Source organism: Cricetulus griseus, chromosome 2 (genome assembly GCF_003668045.3).
Source record: "Cricetulus griseus strain 17A/GY chromosome 2, alternate assembly CriGri-PICRH-1.0, whole genome shotgun sequence".
NCBI classification, from domain to species: domain Eukaryota; kingdom Metazoa; phylum Chordata; class Mammalia; order Rodentia; family Cricetidae; genus Cricetulus; species Cricetulus griseus.
The window spans coordinates 389,267,860-389,280,685 of NC_048595.1; the positions used below are offsets into that span (position 1 = coordinate 389,267,860).

Consider the following 12,826-nt stretch of genomic DNA (forward strand, 5'->3'; position numbering starts at 1 on the left):
TTCATGCAATCAGATATTAGCATCCCATCACATGTATTCTTTGAGTAATCAGAATATACACTTGCATCCAGACTCCAATTTGGTTTTCCTGAGCATATCTCCCCCGACCACTATTTAGTCTATAGCCACCTGTGGATAATCCTCTGCCATTATTTAAGCTGCATGAGCATACCCCTGTCCAGCTATCTAGTCTGCCAGAGGATAGCCCCATTCTACTATTTCGTATGCATAAAGATAGAGCTCCATGCTCTATTTGTCCTGAAACTTTATGTTTGGCATCTCTACCTCCTCTTCTTTGCGTTGGCCTTTCTGGTACCCTATTTTTTTAAATAATGTGTAGGCTTTCCCACTTACTTGAATCAAGTAGCTTATATACCTTTTCATGTCACAGTCCTCACTCTCTGAGATGGCCAGCCTGTTATCCAATGTCAACTAAGCCAATGTTAGCAGTTGTGCTGTAACTGAAATGAAATTACTTCTTTGAAATACAACTGTAGTGTGCTCCAGATATCCTTATCAAACATTAAGCTATTATAGTGACAGATGCAATTGTATAATTTGATTTATGGCACTTGATTTCTCATTCACTCCATCTCAAATCTATTCACAGAAGTCCTCTTTTCTATAGCATGCTTGAATCAAACTGTAACCCCTTGCTGGGTGTTGGTGGCACACGCCTTTAATCCCAGAACTCAGGAGGCAGAGGCAGGCAGATCTCTGTGAGTTCGAGGCCAGCCTGGTCTCCAGAACCAGTGCCAGGATAGGCTCCAAAGCTACACAGAGAAACCCTGTCTCGAAAAAAAAAAAAAAAAAAAAAAAAAAAAACAAAACTGTAACCCTTCATGAAACTCAAACTCTTTTGCATGAAGACTTTGAGCTCTGACCTGTGACATGGCATATTTTAAAAATCACACCTTGCCATCAGTTTTGCTTCCAAGCCTCTCTGTCCCTTTTCATCTTCCCCAAAACCAGCTTTCCTATTTCTAGCAATGTAAGATTACCATGTTTATCCTGTGTGTCAGGGTTAACGTTATACTCAGGTAGGTACCTTTTCTAGAGGGCTTCTCTACCTCCTGTTCTAAATTACACAACAAATAAGCACTGTGCATTGTCCGTAAAAAAATCATATTTAAGATTGAACTATAGAAGGATCTGAAAAACAGGGGGAAAGAGGACACAACAATGATGTTTCAAACTCACAAGGGTAGGATCCATGAAACACCAAACCCCTGATGATTTAAAAGCTTCCTACTTAAAAAAATTGGTCTTATAACTAATTTATTATTATTATTAACTAAATTATTAATTTGCTGCACAATTTAATCAGAGTTAATGTTAGATATTCCCCCAATATTGTTCCTTCTAGCCCTACCTGCAGATAACTGAGCAAGGCAACTGCCAGAAAAACCCTAATTAATCTATTCTTTCTTCTGTTGTGAAAGCCATAATTTATAAAATGGTGACCTTTTGGAAGGCTAACAGTATGTTGATGAACTTCAAGTGAAGTGAAAAAAAAAATGTGTTCGGTGTTGGTAGTCTTTGCATTTTCTAGGAGCTCACATGGGCATCAGAGCCTGTAAAGGTCAGAGACCTCTTTACTTTGAGAGATATTAAATGGCTTATGAAAATAGAGGTCAGCCATATGGTAAGCAACAGAAAAGAGCACTACCCAATGGGGAAGGAAGAGATTTGAGATTACATTGACTGTCCTTTTTAAAGATTATATTGGGCTGTTCTTAGAGCAAAGAATTAAATTTGCATATAAATGCCACAATTGTGAATGAATAGGTGTATAGGTCATAGAATAAACAGCAAACGGTCTTACTGTATAAATGTTAATATTGGCATACACTGAATGTTTCCATGAGAACTAGTGGGTACTTTTGCATCCTAAAAAACTTTTCAGTAAATTTTACGTTTCTGAAGATTTTATTATTCAGATTAAAATTGACAAAATTAACCTTAGCACATAGGTACACATGGGGTGATTATGGAAAGAAACTCATTTTTAATATAATATTTAATTGGGGGAGTTGAGACAGGGCTTCTCTGTGGCTTTGGAGGCTGTCCTAGCTTTTGTGGACCAGGCTGGTCTTGAACTCACATACATGTGTGGTGTACTTTCCATCATAGCTACATCTCCTTTGCCACCATCCAGCTTCCCTGGAATCCCCTTTAACATACCCTTCACAACTTCTTGCCTTTTTGTTTGTTTTTAACTCACTGAGTCCATATGCAGACATGTAAAGAGTCATCCATTAGAGCATTGGAATCCTACCTGTGACCATACCCCCAAAGAAAACTGACTTTCCCTTCCCAACAGTCATGAACTGCCAATAGCGTCTTAGCTAGGAGTGGGCCTCCTGAGGCCCTCCTCTATCCATGCTGGAATTGTGATTGACTTGATCATGCAAAACTCCTATGCTGGTAACCAAGCACAACTACTTCAGTTTGTGAATGCAATGGCCATGTCTTATCCAGAGGTCAGACAGCACTCAGTATGGCTCCTTCCCTCTCCTAGCTCTAACATTGTTCATGTCCCTTCTTCAGGGATATTTCAGGAGCCTTGGGATTGGCATTTATAGCTAAGCACTCATAGGCATTTATTCTCAGTACTAAGGAGTTATGTATCTCTGTATTAAGTAGTGATCATTATAAAAAGAAGCCTCTCTAAGAACATTGAGAACAGCTCAGGTCTATGGGTCCAAATATAAATATTTAGATGGCAGCTTGACAAGTATGGCCATTCGGCAGTACAATAATATGTTTCATCCCAGGGTCTATGACCTCCTCATCCATTGACTTGATCAGGTTTACAGTTTAAGTTTCACATATAAATTCTCTGCTAATGAGCAGGCTTCAACCTCAGTCAGAGGGTATTTGATTAGCCCCATACCATTCATTCCAGTATTGTACCACTAGGTACATTTTTACTGGAAGGTCAGTATTGTGCCATGCGGCATCTTCCCATGGGCAAGACCATTGATGTTTTTTCTTCCCCATGTGAATGTCACGCCCCTCCCTCTGTGGGAACTCTGAGGCAGGAGCTGAGGCAGGAGCTGATGCAGTAAGGAGTGCTGCTTACTGGCTTGTTCAGTCTGCTTTCTTATATATGCTAGGACCACCTACCCAGGGATAGCACCATGCAAAATGGAATGAGCCCTCAATAAGAAAATGCACATAGATTTGCCTATAGCCCCATATTATGGCTGCATTTAGTTTCATTGACCAAAACATAGCCAGCACAATGTATCTTAGCATTTCTCTCTGGCTGATTTCAAGAATCTATTTTTGTTCTGGTTTAGGTATCATATAATGGTAGAAGATTATGTTTTGTTTTTTCTTATTTGTTTCCTAATGCCTCCTATATTTGGATTGGTACCTCTTTTCTTCACTCTGGGATATGTTCTGTTATGATATTTTGAAAATGTTCCCTATGCATTTAGAATAAGATTACACTTCTATGTCTAATAAAATCGGATCTGTTCTTTTCAGAGTTTTACTTGTATACTGGAATGCTCACTAGTGTCTTACTATTATTATTATATCTATGTCCTTGTCACATTCCTCCAATTATTCTATCACATGTTCAAGTGCTAATATTCTGTTCTCTCTTTAATATATTCTATTAATGAGATTTTGGATAGTTATTTTTTTCTTTATTTTATTTTACATACCAATCACAGTTTCCTCTCCCTCATCTCCCTCCACCTCCTTCCCACACTCCCTTCCCCATCCACTCCTCAGTCTTCATTCAGAAGTAAGGTCTCCCATGAGTAAGGAATCAACAAAGCATGGCATATCAAGTTGAGGCAGAACCAAGCCCCCCAAAGAGGCAACTCAAGCATCAGGAAAAGGTCCTGGTCCCACTGCTAGGGACTCCACAAAAGATCAAGCTACACAACTGTCACACAGATGGAGAAGGCCTATGTCGGTCCCATGCTGGCTCCCTAGCTGTCTGTCCAGAGTCTGTGAGCTCCCATAAGCTCAGGTCAGCTGTCTCTGTGGGTTTTCCTATCATATCTTTCCCCCTTGCTCATGTAATCCCCCGCCCTCTTTTCTACTGGAATCCCAGAGCTCAGCCCAGTGCTTGGCTTTGGATCTCTGCATTTGCTTCCACCAGGTACTGGATGAAGGTTCTATGATGACAATTAGGGTAGTCACCAATCTGATTACAGGGAAAGCCAATTCAGGCACCCTCTCCACTATTGGTAGAAATTTAAGCTGGGGTCATCCCTGTGGGTCCCTGGAAGTTTCCTGGAACCCCATAATTGCCCCCTCTATCAAGGTATCTGTTTCGTTACTCTCCTCTTTATTCTACCATAACTAGACCATCCTGATCCCTTAAGTTCCTATCCCCCACCTCCAGTTCACCCAGGACATCTCATCTATTTCCTCTTCACAGTGAGATCTACATGTCCCTCTTAGGGTCCTCCTTGTTACCTAGTTTCTCTGGGGCTGTGGATTATAGACTGGTTATCCTTTGCTTTACATCTAATATCTGCTTATGAGTGATTTTTGTCTTTATGAGTCTGGGTTACATCTCTTAAGATGATTTTTTTTCCAGTTCTATTTATTAGCCTATTTTAATTTGACTCACTGTGATTTTTATTGCCAGCATTTCAAACTTAATTTTTCTCTAATATTTCTGTCTTTTTGTTAAATTCCTCTTTCATATCATCCCTAGTCTGCCTTATTTCATTAAGGCTCTCTGCTCATTTCTTTGAACATACTTAAAATCATTATTTTGAGTTCTGTTGGTTTTCATCTAATTTATACTAATAACTTTTTTATATTGTTATATTGTGTTAGTTTGGGGGGAAGGGTTGCACATATCATTATTTCATTTTTTTTTGGTTTAGTTTTTATCAACTATATTTATTTTAGTTGAAGTAGTTGCCATCGTCAAATAATACTTGGATGTAGTAAAGTTGAATGTATTGTTCAGAAAATAATTCCTTAATTCACAATCCCAGGGTGTATGGTGCAATATCTGGACTACTCCCTAAGTACAATATTAACTGGGAGAGCAATTCCAGGTGACATCACCACTATTCAAATATCATACTAATCAATTAATAAAAATGGCCCTTTCGACTTCAATAACTGTTGGAAGATAAATAACCAGTGATAATATGGAGTGTATTCAGACTTTAGTTAATAAGATTAGGAGTATGAGAAAGGAGTGTGGGTAAAGATAAGGGTTAAGTCTTAGATCAACTTTGTGCAGTAGCAAGGAGGAGAAAGTTGGGGTACTGTTTCAGAAAGTAACCAATGGGAAGAAAAGGGGAGGATATGAGGATTAGAAAACAACAGCAAAGAAAGACATGGGAATTGGGGGATATGAGATGGGCTAAAAAGTGTACTAAAGAATGCCTGATAGTGAACCAGGTGGAGAAACTCAGACAGGGGGTCACAAAACCCCAAGGAATATAAAAACTTGAGCAAAACCATCCTGACAAATGCATGGAAGAATGGAACTTAAGCAGAAAAACATAGGGAATGAAGCGAAAATTGCATGCTGGTAGAGCAGTGCTGAGTTGAAGGGTGAGGTTCACAGAACCTTCTGTCTCTAGCAGGCTCTATGTGGTACTGGGGACCCTGGCCTCTACTGTGGCTGCTTCTAGTTCTGCGGATCTGGTGTGCATCAGGAACAGCACTTCTTTCCCCACTGTACTGCTCTCTCCAGGGCAGCTTTCTAGGCAGGTTGGTGTGGCACCCACTGGAGAAGGCTTCCTGGAGAGCTCTGGTTCTCAGCCTTCCTGCCTGTTTCTCTGCAGAGATCTCCTCTAGCTTCAACCAGCCATTTATAGACATTGTCTCTTTGTTGATCAAGAGCTCGGTGTGTTTTAAATTGTTGTTTTCTTTCACGAGTTTCAGCAGCAAGGTTCCTAGTCTGCCCCCTTACCTGGCACACCCCCTAGTCTGGGGAAACTCAATTTTTAAAGTCATTTTTGCTTTGAAGGTCACTGAAACAAATATGAATACTGAACATAAAATTAGGTTAACACATAGGCAAGACATCAAGCCACCTCAGGGAAAAACTAGATTAATGGCATTGTCTGTCTGCAGCTTGCTGACAGACACACTTTATGCACCAGTAGACTCTAATGTGTGACTGAGGCAAGCCTGACCACACATTTGCCCTTTCCTTAGACATTTCTTGAAGCTCCTTCCAAGGGGTGTGGTACTTCACCCTGTCACTGTCAGGCAGAGGTTGTTTTTGATGCAAGGCCCTCATAAAGGTAGCACAGCAACACAGTTGCAGGAGAGGGTTAATAGACATGGATACAATGGGAATTCTTTCAGAGGAAAATGGCATGGAACACAGCAAGAAAGAGTTCACTAAACTTAAGGATAAAAGACGGAAATGAGTCGGCAGTTCTCACCTCTGTTCAGAACGTTCAAAGCTTCTAATTGCCAATTGCTCATCACCATAATCTAAAACTCATAAATACTGACCATACTGGGATACATGGAGGATGGCAATGTTCATTATGGAGCCCCAGCTTGCATTCTGGCCTCTGTTTATGATTACCTATCCACAGGGAGATAGTGGTGGCTCTGGCCCTGGGGCACAGTCATCCAGGACAAGCTCAAAGAATGATTTCTGTGTACTTAGGTGTTCAGTGTACACATATCCAATATGTCCAATCAAACACTCCAAGGTGCTATCAATGAAATCTTAGGGTCCTTTTCCAAGTTCAGTACACAGAAACAAGAGTCAGAATGTGAATGTGCAGGTTGGCGAACGTGTGCATATCGCTAAGTACCAATGAGATCTCCATCTGAATCTCCCTAGTGATCCAACAATGGAACTAGGGTGTATTTTCCTTGTGTGGAAACTTAATTGCTCATTTTTTGAGGGCACATTAACTCTTTCAGGGTCCATTGAACAAATTAGCTCTCCTAGGTCATTAAACTTGTCTCTATATGGCATGATGCTTTCACCTGGAATCACGTCATTTACCAGTTGCCCTACATTTGTTCTGAGAAGACACGCTTTGTCTACTCAGAGAGAGAGAATGTACTCATCTGAATGTCAGCAATTGTTCCACAGCCAACATGGCTTCCTTCCCTTGTTAGATAATCAGGGCTCTTTAAGAGTTTGTCAGCTCATGGCAGTTATCACTGCTTCACCAACAAACCAGTGGCTTAGATAGATGTCTAGGAATGACACCATTTAGGGTCTTCTGGACAGTATTTTGCTACTAAATATCTCTTTATGTTTGCAAAAGCCATGGTTAATTAATTTCACATAATTCTGCATTCTCCAAGAGCAATAGTTTGACACCATTTAAGAGCAGTTGGGAAAGAACTATGTAGAAAATTTGGGTTCTACAAACACCGGGAGACATCACTGGCCCTTAGAAGACAGGTGAGGCAGAGTGCCACAAATTGCAAATGGTCTGTCACTGTTGGCAGATTATAAGGGAGAAGGGATGAGAACTTCACCAGTCTTTTATGTCTGAAGCTACCTTGAAGAATTAGGTGCCAAAGCAGGTAAGGATCCTGAAGGGGTGTGGTGTCCTCTCTCAAAGGTAAATAGAATAGTGTTCATTTCAAGCATGTCTGAGTCATCTGGGATCTTACCACAATGCTACCTCTGACTCAGCAGGCCTAGGGCAGTTTCAAGGGTTCTGTAAGTTCAGAATCTTTTTGGTGATGTTGATGCTTATGTTAGCTGATGGGTCATGCTGAACTGTTACAGATTCCTGTGACACATGCATTCAATAACATGGTCTTGAATAAAGATGAATATAAGGCAATTGGGCAATGTCCTGAAAAGATAAATTTCAGAGAGATCTTTAGTTAAGTACTAAAAATGTTACAAAAGATTGATAATTTTTAAAGTGTTATGTGCATACATATGCAGTGTTTCTCCATGGTTAAAAATTTCGACTGACATTTTCTGATACAGTGTTAAACCATTAAACCTATATTAATAATTCTGATGGTGTTTTATTAATCAGCTCCAGATATTTCACAAAATTGTAAAAGTGGTGTTTTTCTCAATTTGTTGAGTCCTTATGTTGGCACATAGTTCACCAAATGTAAATGTCTGATTAAATACTCCTTCAAACAATTCATATGCATGCTGGTCAGTCTGTCCTGGAAGCTTTTTGTTGCTTACTCTAAGTCATACACTGTCCTTGTGTCTTCATAGGTCAATGGCAAGGATCTGTCAAAGGCCACCCATGAAGAGGCAGTGGAAGCCTTTCGAACAGCAAAGGAGCCCATTGTGGTGCAGGTGTTAAGGAGGACTCCCCTCAGCAGACCGACCTATGGCATGGTCCCAGAAGTCCAGCTCATGAATGCCAGCACACAGACGGACATCACATTTGAACACATCATGGCCCTGGCCAAGCTGCGACCCCTCACCCCTCCAGTGCCAGACACCTGTCCATTCCTGCTTTCAGACAGGTATCTATCTCCCTTTCTCTCCTTTTTCCTAAAGCCCTGCTTGTTAGCCATTCACCACTTAAAACAGGTGTTAGAATGAGCCAGACAACCCAGAAGTTGACAGCTCCAGGGACAAGTTCCCAGCTCTGAAGTGTCACCCCACCATGTGTGCTCTCCATTAGTTCTCAGCTGTGCCTGCTGCTGTCCTCCCTGGCAGCATGTACTCTGGAATCACACTTTCCAAGGCACAGTGAAAAGCCCGGCTCTCCTTCGATAGTCTTCTCTCTACCCTTCAAGGCTCAGAGTACTAGCCAGGGAAATAACTTTTCTCACCCAAGCTGCCAAAAGAGCCTCATTAAGACTCAGGTGAAAGTGACATGCTGGCACCATGTTCTCCTCTGAGAGTCACCTCTCTCTCCCTTGCTTTTCCTTCCTTTACAAAAGAATCTAGGAAATTGATTTAATTCAACTACAACTCTCCAAAGAAACCAATTACACGATACATTGAAATGCAAACAAAGGGCCTTAGTTTTCACAGAGTAAACAAAACAGCAGCAATTAAAGGAATTTTCCTCCCAATCTTACAAAATTTAAAGGCGGGTATTTTATTTAAATGATGTCACCCGTCTGTTTTTTTTTTTTTTCCCCACACATTTTGTTCTCTGTGTTAACCGATTTTCACACATTGTCCTGAGTTTGCTTCCTAAGAGCAACGGTCCCTTCAGGCTGCATTTTCACTGTTCTGTCTATCCCAGCTTGTTTTGTAAAATACCCACATTATTGTGCCTAGTCCCAGCCTATTAGTTACTTCCACAGCCTGTTTTAGTGAGTCACAGCTACACAATGGGCTCGCCTGGGAACCCTAAGGAACAGAAGAAGAGCACCAGTCTTGCCTCTAGCCAATTAATTAAGACATTTTGGAGTGACTTGAGCAACAACAATTTTTCAAACATTTCTCAAGGCAATTCTAATGTACAAGTAAGTTTTTGAAATTATCTCTTGAGGCTTCAGCTTGCAAGAGGGCATAGGCTGTGGTGTATTGTGTATCTGTATTTATTCCGCCACTACACAATCAGTAACTCTTTTATCAGGCATAGTACCGTGTACAAAAAATGCAATGATGAACATCTATAAAGCCAGTAACCCCTAGTATTTATATTCTACAGTGGGAATGAACAATAATTAAACAAACAAGTGAAATTTATGAGTACATCCTGATACAGTAGCCTTGCAGAAAATGCTTTCTTGTATCAGCAGAAAGTTAGCTTTTTGTCTACCTTAAACATGTTTCAGGTAATAGTCCAGGTGTTTTACATGACTACCTCATTGAGTCTTCACAGCAGCCTTGGGGCAGAGTGACTATATTAATACCATCCTGATGTTATAGATGAGGAGACCCATGCGCAGGTGTTTGGTCAAGATCATGTAGCAAGGAAGTCCCTGAGTCTGGCTTCTAATCTGGGTGCAGACTGGAATTCCTTGAGCGGTGTAGAGAGATGCTTCCCCTACTTCCTGCAGCTATAGGCTTCACTGCAGCATCTCTGTCCTCGCCAGATGACCCCACAATGTCCATATTTTCCTTTTAATTATTTCCTTATACTAAAATTGCCACTCTGCTGCTTTCCCCATTGAATAGGGCAAGAATTAGATTTTGTACATAAGCATGTTCCCAGCATTGGCACAGAGCCTGGCATCTGGAAGGCACTCGGGGAATGTTTTTCTTATGGTGGTTGTTCCCTTCTTACAAGCTGAGGGGCAAAAGGAACACATCAATGTCCCATACAAAGAGTCTCCTTGTTTTCTGAGAAAGGGGGATGTATCTACCCAGGAGACAAGCAGCTAGGATGCTGCCTTGTACTGCTTTTGCCAGTTGGTCTCACATCGCTTAGCTTTAGTAGCCCAGCAGCCATAGTAAAAAGATACAGGTGAGAATTTAATCTGACGTTGTAAGAGGACATTGACATAGGTCTCACCATTTTAGACAACAGAGAGATAGTCTATGACAATTGAACTTACTGAACAATGTCCATAATGGCAGAGAGCTGTCACCAGGAATGCTTTTACTATTTGTGCACATGCCATTCATCAAAGGGGAGGGTTGGGTCATGAGAGAAAATGGCGGGTAGGGTCTTGAGGAACAGACAGCAATGTGAGTATATTTTACTGTCTGAAAAAACATGTGCTTTTGAAAATGCCAATGAACAGCCAATTTGGACCTGGGGTCTTGCACCATAGTTGGTTGCAATTCTTAATGCAACATGCCTATGCAGCTATTGTCACACTCAGTGGAATGGAATCAAGTCAGAGAGTCCATGAGGCACCATGGACCATGGAAAAATTGACATTGGTGTCATTGCAAAATGGAACTAGAACCCAGAGCCTTCCCCTTAGCCTTCAAAAACTGGGCATTGAGGGGCTTTGCCAATAGTGGAAAAGGAAAGGAAGTGCTTCAATTGAAGGCAGAATCTCTTTAACCACAAACAGATCTTCCTCCAAAGCTGAAAAGGCTAAGGTGAGATTCTAAACTCCATTTTATTCATGAGAGCAATCCTTGTGATCCATTGCTGCCTTGCTGCTGTCTTCTCCACAGCTGCCATTCTCTTCATGCAGTGGGACATGGATTTTATGAAGATAATGAGTGTGTTTCCAGCCTGCCTGCTGATGCAGACAGAGCAGAAGACTTCGAATATGAGGTAAGACCATTCACTTTCATGTTTCTTGATGAAGTTATGGTTGAGGGGTTTTGCATAACAAAGAAATTTAGTCTCATAAATAGCATGTCTACTGTATGCCTAGAATAAGATCTTTGAAATAGTTTGGAGTTAGTTATTTATCTGTAATATTTTAAGTGTATTGCAAAATATTTGTGCAGTAGTATCAGCTTGAAAAATATTTTCTTACAACTTTATTGTTTATATATATATTTGTACAGCAGCTTCATTTACCATTTTTTTTTCAAGACAGGGTTTCTCTGTGTTGCTTTGGAGCCCATTCTGGCACTTGCTCTGGAGACCAGGTTGGCCTCGAACTCACAGAGATCTGCCTGCCTCTGCCTCCCGAGTACTGGGATTAAATGCATGTGCTACCAACACCCGGCTTCATTTACCATTTTCAACATAAGCAAATTTCTGGAGTTTAGAAAGGAAATTGTTTTCCTTGTATAGTCTGGTATTAATTGGTTAACTATATTTAATTTAATTATATTCTCTTTCTCAAACCTATTTTCTCTGTATTAGGATTCAGGTGTGAACTGGAAACAGCAGTTTCATGACTGTTTTAGGAATAGAGACAGACTTTGTTCATCAGTGGTTATACTGTTAAACAGTCTTCACGTGGAGTATTAGGCAGTCCATGTGCAGTCTGTAAAATGCTTCACAAAGCCTATCTAATGATTATTTAAAACATTTCACAAAAGCTAGAAGGTTTCTCCTGGTATTTCTTTACTTCTGCAGTCTATAAATCTTGGATTTAGTTTACTTTGACATTTGGAAATGCAGTAGATTGAAGAGGAGAAGACGCTGGCAAACAGGCAAAGCGCCCATGATTATCTGCCCTTTAATGCTTCAGATGATGTCATACAAGTTCAGCGAAGTGTTCCTTCCATTTTACAAGGAGAAAATCCTGAAATCTCTTCCCTTAGGAGGATCTGAAATCAAATAAGGCCAACTCAGTGAAGCTCACCTAAAGCAAACAGACATTTATTTGAAATCTTCCCTCTGCAAAAGTCATCAGTAGTGGTTATGGAAGTCATTATTTCCCTGCACCTGGGGTTCTAAAAGATGTGCACTGACACCTAGTATCTGACTTTTGTCATTGTTGTTTTAAATTTTTATCTCCTGCTGTCCCTTAAAAATGATTTTAGAAACTTGTTCACATATAGGCACACACTAAGACACCCATTACATTTCATATAATCATGAAAAAAATACAGCATTGAGTCACCTATTCAAATAATTTAGAACAAATTGTTTCTCAGTTAATCCACTGCCAGGTTTTGGCCTATATCAGTCCCAAGCTACAGAGGCCATCTATTCTGGACTGATGTCTTTGGATGGCTCAGTTTGCAGCCCCAAACAGCCCCAGGTCCATCCCTGAGTGGAAGAGTGTGGATTGGGAAAGTCCTAGCTACCCCAAGGCATTAAGGATGAGACAGACACATCTTGTCATCTCAGGAGGGCTCTCAGTCCATGCTGGAGACTCAAGTCCACTGTTTATTCAAGCATCCTCTTAAATAGCTTTCCAACCATGGGGGTGTTGTCAGAAGACATCTATTATCATGTACAAAGCTGGTATCAAATATTTCCTTTAATCCTAGAGGCACCCCTAAAACTGCATGCCCTCACCAGCCTCTTTCCAGTCCCTAGGCAGGTATATAATCCCTCAGAATAGGTGTGGGCCCACCCAGGGCCTAGGTCTGTTGTTA

At 40.8% G+C, this 12,826-nt stretch overlaps 1 protein-coding gene across 2 annotated transcripts in view; it reads left to right on the forward strand.

Annotated features, from left to right (window-relative positions):
- Nucleotides 1–12,826, forward strand: part of Pdzrn4 (PDZ domain containing ring finger 4) — a 324,262-nt gene that overhangs the window by 243,339 nt on the left and 68,097 nt on the right. For both annotated transcript variants that reach the window (XM_035439204.1, XM_035439205.1), the window contains 2 exons: nt 8,168–8,424; nt 10,994–11,096. In XM_035439204.1, coding sequence (XP_035295095.1) covers nt 8,168–8,424; nt 10,994–11,096 — 360 coding nt within the window. The remainder of the gene's footprint in view (nt 1–8,167; nt 8,425–10,993; nt 11,097–12,826) is intronic.